This window comes from Rattus norvegicus, chromosome 17, assembly GCF_036323735.1.
Source record: "Rattus norvegicus strain BN/NHsdMcwi chromosome 17, GRCr8, whole genome shotgun sequence".
NCBI classification, from domain to species: Eukaryota; Metazoa; Chordata; class Mammalia; order Rodentia; family Muridae; genus Rattus; species Rattus norvegicus.
The window spans coordinates 12,563,556-12,578,753 of record NC_086035.1 but is presented as its reverse complement, the minus strand read 5'-3'; the positions used below and the strand labels follow the sequence as shown (position 1 = coordinate 12,578,753).

At 50.6% G+C, this 15,198-nt stretch overlaps 1 protein-coding gene across 6 annotated transcripts in view; it reads right to left on the bottom strand.

The window, feature by feature from the left end:
• Positions 1-2,005: 2,005 nt before the first annotated feature.
• Auh (AU RNA binding methylglutaconyl-CoA hydratase) overlaps positions 2,006-15,198 on the bottom strand; it is a 95,353-nt gene continuing 82,160 nt past the window's right edge. For 4 of the 6 annotated variants that reach the window (XM_039095856.2, XM_006253675.3, NM_001399250.1 and 1 more), the window contains 4 exons: positions 7,612-7,799; positions 6,310-6,360; positions 4,934-4,981; positions 2,006-2,439 (listed from right to left, as the gene is read on the bottom strand). In XM_039095856.2, the coding sequence (XP_038951784.1) occupies positions 2,362-2,439; positions 4,934-4,981; positions 6,310-6,360; positions 7,612-7,799 (365 nt within the window). In that variant the 3' untranslated portion in view covers positions 2,006-2,361. Of the gene's footprint in view, positions 2,440-4,933; positions 4,982-6,309; positions 6,361-7,611; positions 7,800-15,198 lie in introns of those variants that run through there. The other 2 variants (XR_005495294.2, XR_005495293.2) reach the window with 1 other exon arrangement.

Here is a 15,198-nt window from a genome sequence, read left to right as displayed (position 1 = left end):
CAGGGGAATGCCAAGGAGTGTCAGTTCTGCTGCCTGCCTGCCTGTCACTATCTGATAAGCACACCTCCTTTATCTCCCCAAGTCATGAGATGATCGATCTGGGAAGGAGACACATCCCTGTATAGACAGCACACCCGTCGAAGCCTTAGTGTGGTTATGTCATCTGGCTGGGCTGTAAGCGCAAAAGTGCTGAGTCGCCAGTTCTGGGCTGTTGTCAACCCTGACTTGTTGGTCCATTGTGCTCATCTCCTCTGGGAACCACAGGAGGCTAGTGGGAGCCCTTGACCAAATGTCATGGAGAGTCACATGGTGTGAAAATCACCTGGTAGGTTCCTAATTTAGTCATCCGCATGACAATATGCTACCCTAGCCTATCAACACACCCTTAAACATGTAAATATACTCGACATACCCTTGTGGTATATAACACTTGTAATCATGGTGCTGGGAGTTCAAACCAGGGCTGCACGAATGCTCAAGTGTGCCCTCCACCACCTGCCCACACTGTCAGCCCAATGACATTTTTAGGTTAGGATTTTACCAAGAACAGCCGTGCTGGTTCCTGTCAGCGGTTGTCCTCAGAGCTCTGTTAGCTACCAAGGAAGGGCTGCCTTCCTACCCACCTCCTCAAGGTGTGAACAAGAGAGAGACAGGTTGGTCCCTCCATGATGTCTGTGTGCACCGTCTCTGGATGACTCCATCTTTCCTGTCAGGTCCTGTTTTTCCTGTTGCCCCGAACATTCACAAGATAGTCACCAACCGCTAACTGAGGAACTGAGGTTCAAGTGCTGTCCTCCAGCAGGGCAGGGTAGGCGAGTTTTGAACTTCTCAGAAAGGAGGGCTGGGACAAGAAGAAGATGGGTATCGTAGGAATTTTAGGGCCCGGAACAGGGATATTTTGAGTAAAGGATTTAAATGACTCTCGTTCTTGTCCCCTAATCGCAATCTGTGCCCTACTCCATTAATGTAGAATAGCTCTTATTTTTCAGATGATCAACTAATAACGTCCAAGTGTTTTCTCTGGTGACACGTGTACCACAGTTATTTTTAACATGCTGTGAAAAAAAATGATCTCAATTGGTTCCTTGATAAAGCCCAATGACCACAGACATACTTGCCAGTTAATATTTAACCAGATCAGTACACAAATAATGGGCTTATTATTTTAAAATGTCAGCCTGTCAGGATCTTTGGACTCCAAACGAGAGCCAGTGGAGGTCATGCCATCCAAGTGGACATGAAGGAGGAGCAGGGACAGGGCCACAGCCAGCACAAATAAGCTGCCCTGTACCCAAGAACCGACACCCCACCGCTGGACAGCGTCCTTCCTAACGCTGCTGGGAAATGACCCCGCCTGGCAGGGCGGATTTGGTGAAGGGGATAAGTCTTGTTTGGTGGGGAAAAACAGATCTTTCAGTGTAGAAAACAAAAGACTATCTGAGATAATCCTAGAAGTCAAAGAGATAACCACAAAAGATCAGAGCTTCTAGCTTTTTTAAAAAAGGTGCTTATTTTGGGCTGGAGATTTGGCTTGGGGTCGAAGAACATTTGCTGATCTTGCGGAGTTCAGTTCCCAGCACCCACACTGGCTGCCTGTAAACTAAGCTTCAGGGGAGACCCAAAGCCTCTACAGGCACTGACACTTGCACACAACCCTCACCTACCCATGTGCACACATCACAATCAGACGTAAATAATTATCAGGTACCTCTACCGAAGACTTGGCTTGAAGCTAGGTAGAGCTACAGATGGGCCAACCCTCCACCCCCCGCTCTGGGGCCGTGCCACATGGTTCCTCAGCAGGGTCAGCAGAGAGACGTCACTCTGAAATCGGTTCTGAAAGGCTGGGCCAGGGGCAAGATGCAGATTCCCAAATCTCCCTCCACTGGCTTTCCTGACTAGGAGGTTTCCCTCGGAGCACCCACCCAGGTCCTCGGGAGGTGACAGGCACTGGCGTGCTCGCATGCACATAAGTACTCAGCGATTCATTTGGTATAACTGCACATTTTTGGGATACAGAAATAGTTTTATTTTCTTAATGCAGCACAGTAGACATACAATCGATTATTCCCTAGAGTGTGCAATATAAATTATTCACATTAAAAAATTAACGACAAAGCCTGATATGCGGGAAATATTAAAAACATACACCTAATTTTTATGTGTTCTGACTGCGGACATGGCTAGCTTTATAAATCTGAATAAATAGGACATGGCGCACAGTGGCTTGAGTATAGACGGGCCTGCTCCAGGTGTAGTGAGAACCCACTCTCCACTTTGGTCATCGAGATTCCCCGTGGCAGCGTGGGGCGGCTCTGAAACACTTCTGGCACTCCAGGGAGGGCGTCTCGGGCGCTCCCCCTACTCTCCCTTGTAGCGAGGGGGTCTTTTCTCCTTGAAAGCAAGAAGACCTTCCAGTCTGTCCTTCGTTGAGATGGTCTGAGAGAGACAAAACATGGCACATACTAAAATATAAAGCACAATAGCGTGTCGAGCATTAACTCTGAGAGCCACCGGCGGCTGCTGGGAAGTCCTCCTGTCCTTTGAACAAGTCTCCGGACTATGTAGCCAAACTATTTTTAATGCTAGACCTTTTTTCCATTTCTACTACGCTCTAAAAGTGATACATTTTATTTTCAGAGGCTAAACCAATGAAAAGCTCGAGAGGCAGAGACCCCTGTGTTCCCTCTGGGCCACCAGTTTCAACAGCCTGGATCAAAGGGCACAGCTCTTCCTCGTGGAGAGTAGGCACTCTCATGCACTTGTCCGATCGGTGGGTCATCTGTCCCCACAGTGTACAGAAGGCTCAGCTGCCCCAAGCATCGTTTGTTCTCTATGTACGCATCCCTAACCTGCCAAATACCTCCTCCAGAATGTCACTGGGTGTCGGGAGTCACTCCGTAGACAGTATTTTCAGACTGAATCCTTTCACAGAGCACTGCGAATCCAAGGTTCCTTTACGCCATTTTGTTACTTGACAGATCCCACCTTGTTCTTGCTGTGCAATGTTCTACCACACAGATGTACTGGGTGGTCATTCACCTATAGAAGGACATCATATTCTACCGCACAGATGTACTGGGTGGTTATTCACCTATAGAAGGACATCATTTTATTTATTTATTCTTGAGACGAGGTCTCACTATATAGTTGAGGCCACCTTCGAAGTCTCCAGTTACCACAGGCTAACCTTGATCTTTCTTGAATTTTAGTCTTGTGCCTCTAGACCTGACTGTGAAGGATACGTCGATTGCTTCTAGATTAGCAATGGTGAACAAAGTTTAGTGGCAGGTTTTGGGGCACATATGTCTTCACCTTGTCTCAGGAAACATCAAGGGGCACAGCTGCTGGGCGACATGGTCAGAGGACACTCGGCCTTACCTCAAACTGACATCTGTCTTGTGGTCACTGAACCACTAACCCTAGCAGTCACAGTGTCAGTGCCCACTGTTCTGAAATCTATTATTGAACACACACTCCATAGTCTTTGGTTTCCAAATGACGGGCATTTGCAGCCCAGCTTCAGGGGGCGGTTTGCCACCTGCTCACCTTCTGTGGCAAGGCCGCTACTCAGAGCTCTTGTCCGTTTTTTGAGGGGGGTTTTCACTCCCTTACTATGCAGCCTTAAAAGTCCTCCATGTGTTGTCTTAAATGGGAGGCCTTTGTAAGACCATATTCTGATGGCTCCCAGTACCCCTTTCTGCCAGTCATAACCAGGGCGAGCTTCCGCCCACACCATCTGTACAGCTGCTCCCTCCACACTCCACTTTCCTGGCCACTCGGACGGAACCACATTTTGTGCAGCGGGCAAGGCTGTGCATCACGTACGTGGATGCCCAGATGTTTCTCCACGTTGCCCTGAGTGGCTGGCGTCCTTTAGTTACAGTGTCCGTGGCTGGGCTGTGTGAGTCTAACTCAGACTTGGATGCACTTACGAGCTCTCTCTCCAGCGCCACAAAGTCTTGGGCCTGGGCGCTCTTGGTTTCCCACTTCATCTCGCCACACCGAGCTATCTATTCTGCATCGTGTCTTTGGACGCTGAATCAACCTTTTACTCCTAAAGTAATGAGCCGAAACGCTTGCTCTTACAGAATTAAACGTACGGTTTTGTCTTCGAGTTGAGACAAGGTCGCACTTCACTGTGTCTCCCTAGTTGTCCTGTAATTCATGCCTGCCTCTGCTTTGCCCCTGTCCCTGGAGCGTTGAGATTAAAGGTGTCCCACAGGACTGACTTCCAAAGGGTGCTGAGTCCCCCTCCCACAAACACAGACTTCTAATGCTACAGGCATGATTTCTGCCACCAGTGTTTACTAGTTTTCTGCTCTAGAGCTTGTGTGGACTTGGTTAAATGTTTTGACTACTAAGAAGAGAGCCATGTATTGCTACAGGCATGCGGGACTGGTGTGATTTTGCGGTGACATCCGACGAGAGCTTCCCATTGTTGATTCCCTTGAATTGCCTCAGATGGTTGTGTCAGTAGCCTCGTTGCTACCTTTCCAGCATGTGTGCTTTCCATTTCGTGGTCTTGTCTTGTTGCCTGCGCTCAGCTCCTGACCTGATGCTGACGGGTCACTGAGGCGACACCCCTGCCCTGACCCTGACAGGCAAGCACACTGTCAGCGCAGGTCTGGGGAGAGCTTTGATGGAGACTATGCATCTTGACAAAGGCTTTTGCTTGTGTGTGTGTGTGTGTGTGTGTGTGTGTGTGTGTGTGTGTGTGTGTGTGTGTATGTATCACTATAACCATATACTTTTCTTTTTCTGTGAAGAAACAGGGTTTGGAACCCCAGGAACAGCCACCGAGCCATTAATATCACCACCACACGGCAGGGGACCCCTGTAAAATCTCAGCAACACTCCTGCCAACCCAGATGGACCCGCCCCTGAGGATGACAACGCACACACTCACTGGATGTGTGACCACATTACATACCTGAGCATAGCAGGCTTCTTCTATGGCTAACCCTGTCACTAAGTCAACCTGGGGGTAGTAAAACATAATTCACCTTAGTGGAATAAGGTAGAGTCAATACAGATTCAAACCAAATAGCCCCGACCTGAATAACCGTCCTCCTGCATAGCCCGTCTACTCAGAAGTAGTGCAAGCCTGAGTCTTGTATCCGAGCTCCTGAACTCACATCCTGACACACCGTCTGGGAGCTGTGTAACCTGGGAAGGTCGTGTGACCGCTCTGTGCTTCAGAGGCATGTCTGACAAGAGGCTGGTTTCAGTGTTCATCAAGTGAGGGGTGAGTGAGTGCTATCTGAAGGTTTGCCTGGCATAGGATAAGGGCTGTGAGGTGTCTCTGCAAACATTGTTAAGATTATTAAACCACTGAAATAAGTCGAATACTTGTGATTATGAAACAGCACTCAGTGCAAGCAAACCCAGTCTCCCTACACTGGCTCACCGCCAAGGAGGCTCTGGAGGGCCCTACATGCGGGGAAGAAAGGACTTTCTCAGATGCCCACAGTAACTGAATGTGGAGAGAAGACTCGGCCAGCTGACAGTGCCTGCTATGCAAGCATGAGGACCTGAGTTCGGATCCCAGCACTCACGTAAGAAACTGGGCATGGGCCTACACGCCTATCACTCTAGCACTGGAGGGTGGGGGGTGCAGACAGGAGATCACTGGAGCTTGATGGCTGCCAACTTAGACAAGAAACAAAACAAAATACCCACCCCCCCAAAACACCCAAAAACCAAAACCCAAAAAAGCTCCAGGTTCAAGGACAGACCCTGCCTTAAAGCAGTAATATGGAGCCCGAAGAGAACACTTGACAGTCTCTTTTGGTCTCAGCGTGCAAGCACATGCATGCACAAGCACACACGCACGCACACACACACACACACACACACACACACGCACAGAGACTGTCCCTGCCCCTGTCCCCACCACCCCCCAGTTTATGAGAATCTGCCCTGTCTGCCATTCTCCTAGTCTAGGATCCTTCTCCTTCGAATTCGTGTTCCCAGTGTGACACCCAAACCCCCTCAGACCAGCTGGGTTCACTGGTTCTCCCTGCACACAAACTCCACACAATTCCAGGTAAAATGCAATACACAGCATGGAGCCAAGCAGCCCTCCATGAACTACTGAGAGAGGTGTGGTCTGGCTGATGACTCCACTAAAGCAATGTCAAAGGGAACAAGGCCCCATAGGCTATAGGGGGACCCTGAATTTTGCAGCTACGGCCCTAGGAGGAACCCCAGCAACGCCCATCACTATGACAACAGCGCACTCTGGAGAGCAGGGAATAACACAGAGGACTGGCTGTGTGGAGCAGTCAGCTCCCCTCCGGCACTCACCTCCATGCCTTGGTTAATTGCTAGTTTGGCCACTCTCATGGCAACAGGCCCCTGAAATCCAAAGGAAAGGAGCAAGCTTTAATTATCACTTAATGCAAATTATGAGGGATTCCTCAGTATAATTCACAGATTCCCAGTGCTGGACCCACAGATCGGCTGACAGCAACTGAGATGCTAAACGGAAACTCGTTTTCTGAGCTTCAACTCCGGAGTGGCTGTCACTGATCAAACTGGGTTTTGAGGGCAGCAGGAGGTGTGCGTCCTCTGAGTGCCCAGCACATCTCAATTACTGTCCCCACAAGTGAAGCAAGGGGAGTACAGGAAGTCGGCTGGCTCACCACCACGCTAACTGGTGGCAATGCCAGAAGGTCAGGCTGGAGATGAGCAGAGCTGTCAAGGGGGCTCCGAGCCTCGTTTCCGTATTTGGCACCTCTCTTCTGTCGCATGGACAGTTGACTGCAGGGACAGTGGGACACACAGACGTGCCCTCGGGTATGTCTAGGTTATGAGGGAAGAACCAGACACCCTGAGAACAGCAGCCACATTTGCACTGTGGAAGTTCAGCTGCTGTCATCCCCCCAGAGGCAGCCATCCTCGACAGCCACAGTGGAGTTCTTTGACCTGATTTACATCTGTCTACAGGAGGTGAGCATCAACTTGCTAGATTTCGAATCCAATGGCCTTTTATATTAAAATACAACACTGAGGCTGAGGAGAGGGCTTAGTGGGTAACACGCTTCCTGGGAGCTCAGATCTCCAACCCACACGGATGGCAAGCCAGTGTGGCAGACTGCATTCGATCCCAGCATGTGGGAGGCAGAAACAAGCAGACTGCTGACTGGGCAGATAAGTTGAACTATGAAGCTCAGGGCCCAAGAAAGAGATCCCTCTCCAGTGTGTGAGGTGGAGGACAATGGGAGAAGACACCAACGGCAAACCCTGGCCTCTGTGGGCATGTGCACACGTGGTCTCCTGACTTGTGGGACACAGTGTCGTTCCACATGCTTGGATGTGAGACAGCGGTTTGCCCATTGCTCTCTCTCCAGAGAGATGACTTAGAGTACTGAGTTGGTATACAAGCAAAGGCAACTTACTAGGAAGTTATCCTCTCCGTGTGTGTGTGTGTGTGTGTGTGTGTGTGTGTGTGTGTGTGTGTGTGTGTGTGTCCGTATCCAATGCAACCCTCAGATTACTTTCAAATCTTAATTTTAACTGCTTTACTTGAGGCAGGACAGGGCCACCTTGGTGTGTGAGATGGGTGCTACACTTGATCTTAAATGGACACAGGTGCTCTCATGGTACCTGAGGTAGAAACTCTCTTGCCAGGTCCAGCGCCTTCCTGTAGGCAGCATCCCCTTCCTGGTTCTGTTCTAACACGTGGCTGATCAAGCCCACGGCTTTGGCCTCCTGACCGTCAAGAACGCGTGCAGAGAAGATGAGCTCCTTTGCCAGGGCCATCCCGATGGCACGTGGTAATCTCTGTGTCCCTCCTGGGTGGGGAGAGAAGAACAGCACATGATGTTTCCAAAGAAGTCCCAAAATTCAAACAGGGCCTGAAGAAAGGCTGCACTGCCTGGAGTTACCCCACTGGTAACACGGAAAGCACATAAGAATATCATATCACAGAGTGGTGTGGGCACCTGGACACCTGGAATATTCTTTGGGCAAGGCAGGTCTGGCAAAGGCAGGCTTCCTCCCAGCATTGCAATAGCCAGTGCCATGCTAGAAACCAGCGACAGGCAAGCAGGGTTACCAGGGATCCACCTACCAGAAACAGTCCCCTCAAGCCTCTATTCCAGCCTGGGAAGACATTACCAAATTCTGACAAGTTCCATTCACAAACTTTGGAGAGTCCTTGACAATGTGTGGATTGAAAGAGCATTCTAATTTAGTAGGAATGTCACCCACCCTACCCTCACACTCACTCTCACACTCATACTCAACCACTCTTATTCACACTCTAACACTCACTCACTGTCATACTCAAACACTCACTCTCACACTGACTCACTCTCATACTCACACTCTCACTCTCACACTCACTTACATACTCTTACGCTTACTTACTCTACTCTCACTCACACTCTCACTTGCACTCCCCTTACTCTCACACTCATTCACTCACTCACTCTCTTACTCACTCACTCACTCTCCTCCTCATTCAGATGTGCCCTCCTCTCTCCTGAGGAAGCCGGCTCTGCAGTCAGGACTCCATACCTGGTCTTAGCTCTGTCCTGGAGGTCTCCCAAGAGTGAGCCAAGGAAAGAGAGTAGGACCCACGGCCCAGTTTAGGGTGAACACAGGTCAGCACAGGTCAGAGGCTCACACACTAACCCATATACCAACTCACTGCAGCATCTTCTGGGGAGAAGGCTGGGAAGAAGGGCCAGGTCTGTGGGAGCTGGAGTTACGGGTAGTTGTGAGCTGCCCAAATGCATGCTGGGAACTCGACCTAGGTCCTTTCTAGAGCAGTACAGGCTCTTAACCACTGAGCCATCTCTCCGGCCCCAATCAAGAGCATTTATTCCTTAAAAATCATTACTAATTTGCAGATTTTAACCTACTGGGCACTTGAAAACACTATGAATTCCCTACTGAAGCTGGAGCCAGGGATGGGGAGAGCCAGGGGGCCCTGGTGAGGTCCTGATCCACGCTCACACAGCACTTCCGCTCTGTGGTGCCTGAGTAGATGTGGGGCAGCCATGGTTCCACAATCATGTTCTGAATATGTTCTTAAATATTTTGCACTGAGCTGAGGCTATGTCCCCAGGGTGAGCCAGGGGAGGGAGCTCCCCTAATTTGGTATTCCATGTGATCCTAGCAACCTTCAACCTTCCCACTGCCCACGTCACTAAATGCAGCCTCTTCAGCAAGGCAAACATACAGTTTACCATCCTGGTTTCACTGCTACCTGAAGCCCACTAAGCCAAAATCAAGCACTTGGGGGGACTAATTTTCTCAAGGACGCATAAAGATGATAAATGCTCCCACAAGCTCAGAAAGCAGGTTCCCGCTGTGTTCCTCCATTGCTGTCAGCCACACTTTGCATCTTCCCGTCCCTAGGGCAGCTCAGGGACCCAACATGGCTGCCGAAACCTAGCCATAAAGTCTGCAGAAAGAAAGGGAGGAGGGAAAAAGGAAAAGCCCTCCACGTGTGGGAGATCTTAATGAAACAATGGCCAGTGATATCTGCTTGTGGCTACTCACTGGCGAAGCTGGCTTGCACTCAGCTGTAGGGGGGTGGGCATGAGGAATTAAACTGGGCCTCTGTTTCCGGTGGGGTGGAAGTGGGTAGACAATCAGCAGTCATAAGCTTGATGGACAAAACCGATTTGGTTATACGTCACTGACACTTCACGTTTACACGTTATTTGAGTGGGACGGAAGAACGGTGGAAATGTCAGACCTGGTTGATGATTTCCATTGTTTAACGGAAGGCAGCAAACCCTGAGATAGCAGCCTTCCCAGGGCCCACTACGTAAGGCAGGCAGAGGCTCGGGTGGAGCAAGCTCTGGCAGGGGAAGGATACCATTTTTAAGCCCAGTAAGTTGTTACCCTCTGTAAACTTGGCTGCCTTAGGCAGGCCAAGAGCTCAGGCCAGTGGTGAGCTGACAGCCCTTCTCCCACTCCTCGAGGCTAAGTGCGGACAGCAGATAGACAACTTCCCTTAAGAAATCTCGACAGTTCACCCTCAGTTCTAGCGTAATACACAAACAACTGAACAGAATCTGGAGCCATCTGGTGTGAAATGTAAACTGTAAAGGCGTCAAGCTTGGCCTGGGCGGGTTGTCCTCCATCCTTCCCTCCTCTTGACTTCACAGAAAAAAGAATCTATGCTCATAAATGGGGACACTCGGCACGTGGACCTCAGGCTGAAAGCTAGACAGGTCACAGCAAGGAATCTTACCAACAGAATCAGCAGTAACCCTTGACTCCGGAACTGCTTATAAATCCTCTCTCTTAGCAGAGAGCCCACACTGCAGTAAATGCCCTTTCGTGCAGCAGACACACAGAGCTGTGTCAGAGGCTTCAGGCAAAGCCTTCCCAGAGACCAGGGCCCTGTGACCACACGACCGACTTTCTCTGTGTCGCAGTCACACAAAAGCCACTGTCGTACGCAGCCTTCGATCTGTGACCACTGTTGAGCGTCCGAATGCTCTCTGCTCTCTCCATGCTTCGGGCATGTTGAGAGCAGTGGGTGTGGGGAACCCAACACTAGAACATATGAGAAGAAAAACCAACTGGCTGCTGGTTCCTGCTGACGCCTCACTGAACGTTTAAGGACTGGGCGGGAAGAAGCGGCTTACACATCAGCTATTTCCACGAGGTCAACTGGGCCACTGGCAGCAAGTGAGCCGACCTGATGCGGCTTTAGTGTCTCAGACCGCTTCACTACAGGCCTTTCCTACTGGCACCTCACCCTGTTAGATGAGGGCACGCCAGAGTTTCACTAGCTACAAACAAAATGACGCTTTAAAACGTTTCTCTGGACTTTTTTTTCTTTAACAAAAAGTATTAGTTGAGACATCGCTCTAAGCGTCTTAGCTTCTCCTTCTGTGGTTCTGGGGCTCTCACCCAGGACCATCTTAACTGTGGTGAGAGCTTGGCCTCAGAGCTACACCCGGAGCCGTAATCAGCCCGTGTCTCTTAATGTTTTAAAAGCGCATTGCTGCAGGCCAGATGAACAGTCCTCCTTTGGAAAGCTATGGGAAGACAGCCAAAGAGCGCTCTGACCACTTCCAGCCGCTACCAGTACCCCTCTGCACCGCGTGCAGTCTGCAGGCTGAGCTCCAGGAGGGTCTTCAGGGCATCCAGTGAACAAATGGCTACCTCTGGGCCAAGTGGAGTCTGCAGGTCTCACGTAAGCGGAGACCTTGCAAGCGGCAGGCCTCCACCATCAACACGTCATCCCACGTGGCTTGAAGTTCTCAGGGGCAGCACCCCAGAGAAGCTGCTGCCAGGAAGAGGGAGCCGCTGAGCCCTGTATGGCACCAGCTAGCTCCCTCAAGCTGCCATCGTGAGGCACCATGCCACCACACGCCTGTGACCATGTCTACTCTCCCATTTCAATTCCTATGCACACGAACATGTTAGAGATGATCACAGACACCAAGAGGCTGGGTCTCTTTCTGTGATGACTACCTAGTCTACCACACGGAACAGGTGTTTTGTCTACATAACGTGACACAGAGGAACCTGGCCTTAAAGGGCCCCAGTGAGGTTCTCGGACACAGTGGCTTTGCTGGAAACACAGCTTTCACACCGACCATAGTTGAGGGCTGGCATGAGCTGTCACCCAGCCAGGCCACTCTGTGAGCTCCTTCTGTGTTTTCCTTACATTTAAAATAGGTGTGTGTGTGTGTGCACGCGCGCACCTGTGTGTGTGCACATGCGTGTGTGCATGTGTAAGTGGACAGACACCAGAGGATCCCCTTGTAGCTGGAGTCACAGCTGTGAGCCATCATCTGGGTGCTGAAAGCTGATCTTGGGTGTCTCCAGCTAGCACACTCTTAACTGCTGAGCCACCTCTCCAGCTCCCCCACCTCCTCACTTCTTAAATGTTGAAAACCAATTATGCAATAGTATTTCCAAACTCAGCTCAGTGGTTACTGTGTCTTTGACAAGCTCTTTACCAAGAAGACGTTTCATCATCCCCATGGCTGTGGTAGTCAGCTATGGCACATTGCAGAGGACTCTACAATGAGAGCAGCCGTCTCTCAACTCACGGGTTCTGTGGGTCAGGAACCCAGGAAGCCTGTGCCTGTTGTCTGGCTCTAAGCCTCTCAGGGACGAGAGAAGGCCTTTGCTGCAGGCTCCCTCTGCCTCTAACCTACATTCTGTGTCCCGCACTGATGAGCCCGGTGAGAGGGCTGCCCCTGGCATGGCGTGACTCGGTGGAGTGATTGAAGAGAGATAAGACACAGGGGAGAGGTCACCGTCTTAGCAACCTCCCCAAGGGATGTCAGCCCAGTAGGTAGGCCTCCGGGGCTGGTCATCCCTGCAAACAGGGCAGACCATGCAACACGTAACATGCATCCCTTTCTCTGTCTCTTTCTAGAAAGCCTTCAGAGCTTTCAAAAGCCAACAATCATCCTTATCATTTCCAGGCTGAGGAGGAGAGGGAACAACATGCTAATGAGTCCTCTTCAAAACACCACAGAGAAGTGGGAAGAGAGAACTGTGAAGGCGCTGCTCTCTAACTAGCCGTGACAATGAGGGGTAGATGATGCGGCACGCACACATGATGCAGTGTGCATACACGACACTGGCATGCACACATAACATGCCGTGCACAGAACACAGCACACACACACACACACATGATGCAGTGCACATACATGAAGAGCGATAAGGGGGGCTTCCCTCAGTGAGGGGCCTAAGGGCTTAAGACACAGCCGAGCATCCTTAGGAGCAGACACACACTCTGCCTCAAACCTAACCACTACATACTTCCTTCTCACAAATGCCAGGCGTTACCATCCAGCCAGCAAAATATTATTGAAAAAGGGAACATGAAAAAAAATAATGTTTCCAAAATACAACCAAACAATGACTCAGAGATGGAGACATGAAAAGTTTAATTTTTCCTAACAAAAGTAGGTCACACAGTGAAAACCGCAAGACTCTGGAATAGCAGAATTATCACGAACACACAACGAGCAGATTAACGGGGGCTGTCTACACATTACACAGCTATGTCTGCGAGAATCCCAAAAGGCCACGCTGGCGTCATATTCATGTGTCACACCGGAAACCTAGGCTCACGGAACTGCAGTGACCATACCATGCATGCACACATGCACATGCGTGTGCATGAGTGGATGGTGGTACATCAGTTCTCCTGTTTTACCTTACCATCAGGGGCCAGAGCCTCACACTCTCCTAGGCTCGGTCTGAGAGCATAATGAAAGGAAAGTAGGAAACTGACTGTGGCCACCCCGGGGACAGCAGGGACAGTGGCAGAAGGCTCTGAGTGAAGAGCTGAGCTCAGATCAGCCAGCAAGTGCTGCTGAAGGTGAGAGGGGGCTCATCTGTGCCTCTTGGGGGCAGCCTACTCCCCACGCACTCTGCCATGGAGACATACCCCACTAAGCACTCATTGTTTTAAGGCCTGGCCACTGTTACACTGTCCCTGTGAACTCTGAGGTCATGTGCTCGGGACCAGTCCATGTGGAGCTGCCCACTGGAAAACGAAGAGCAAAGTGAGCAAATGTAGGCAAGCACCAAGCTGGAGAGTTCACTGAGATGGAGCAGTGAGGGTTGACGTCACCAGGGAAACCACTGGGCCCTCTGTAAATGCCAGCTCAGGACAGCCTTCCTACAGAGGCGTCCATGACTGCTTCGCATTAAGAAGGCAAGATGAGCATTCTCTGGGGCATAGTCTGGCAAGATGAGGCAACTCTAACTTACTGGAAACATTATTTTTGTAAACCATATCCAACTACTGGTCAGTTTTTCAAAACTCTGAGTCCTATCTCAAGGAAAACAGAAAAGCAAGACAAACAACATTCCGTCATTCGAGCAAACATAAAAACCAAGTATACCACAGAACACCTTAATCCTCATCTAAATCACCAGGGAAACCCATGCCTAGCACGGATGGTCAGCCCTGGGCCTACCCCTGGCCGCATGGCTAAAAGGGAAGCCCCCGTCCTCCCCCGTCAGTTTCCTTTCTTAAGCTCAGTTCCCCCAGATGAGCGTGGCACCGTGGGAAACTCGGAGGTAGTTCATGGACAAGCTGCAGCTTGGGTATGTCCTGCTCTGTGCTGCCTTGTCTCAGGGTGAGAAGGCCTCTCCTTCAGTGTGCTCGCAACACGTACACTCTGCTCCATGAGGCCGAGACACTGTACAGGACTAGCAGTGCTCGCCTGAACTGGTCTCTACATTCAGTCCCGTCGGGAGGTAGGGACCCAGAGGGAGCAGAACTCAACAGGACTCGGCTGGTGTTTTAGGCATACACTGGGGGAATGTCAGAACGCGGCCCCTCCCAAAGGGGCAACAGGTACATTAACAGTTACCATCACAGTAACGTTGGTCAAAGCTGCCATAATGAAATGTTAGGGAACGCCATGGCACTGGCTACCCAGACTTCCTCCTCAGAAACTGCTTGTAAATAAACAGACCTGGAAGCTGAGCACATTTTTACACAGCTTTTGCACTTTGGAGCACAACTGGAGGTTAGCCTAAGGCTGGCTTGTGTGGTGTGTGTTTGGTATATGTATGTTCTGCCCACACCTCACGACCAGTCCCTCAGCCACGCTTCTGAGTGTATGGGCGGCAGGCCTGGAGACAGGGCGGTACCATCCCTGCCACAGTGCCAGCCTACCCGCAAAGTTCTACACCACTGCAGGGCCGGGGGCCGTGCTTACCCAGGGGCACATGAAGGGGACCGTGGGACACAGCTGACACGGTCACGGCCTCCATGTGAGGACATGAGGACCGGCCATCACTATGACACGACAGCCAAGAGAGGGCAACAGTAGAGTTGTGTGTGTGTGTGTGTGTGTGTGTGTGCGCGCGCGCGCGTAGTTAACCCACACTCAATATTTTAAATGAAACCTTCACACTGGTTGTAAGCTTACAATGTAAACTGCAGGAACGCATAGGGAACTTAAGTCATAGCCAATTCTCTTCACAGTCCATGAAAAAACTAGTTGAAAAAGGCTTGCAGGAAGGGGAAGCCTGCGTGGGTAGACAGCCCTCAAGAGGAAGACGCACAGACCAAAGGACAGTCAAGCCAGGACAGAGCAAACTGAGATGCTAAGATATAGACACCTCCCCAACCCCCACCACCCTCTTCAGGTGCCTCCCAGAATGTGGAGATGGAAACTTTGCTTTTTACCTAACGTAGGAAAAGTCGAGAGCAAGCAGAAAATATTACAATAAAAA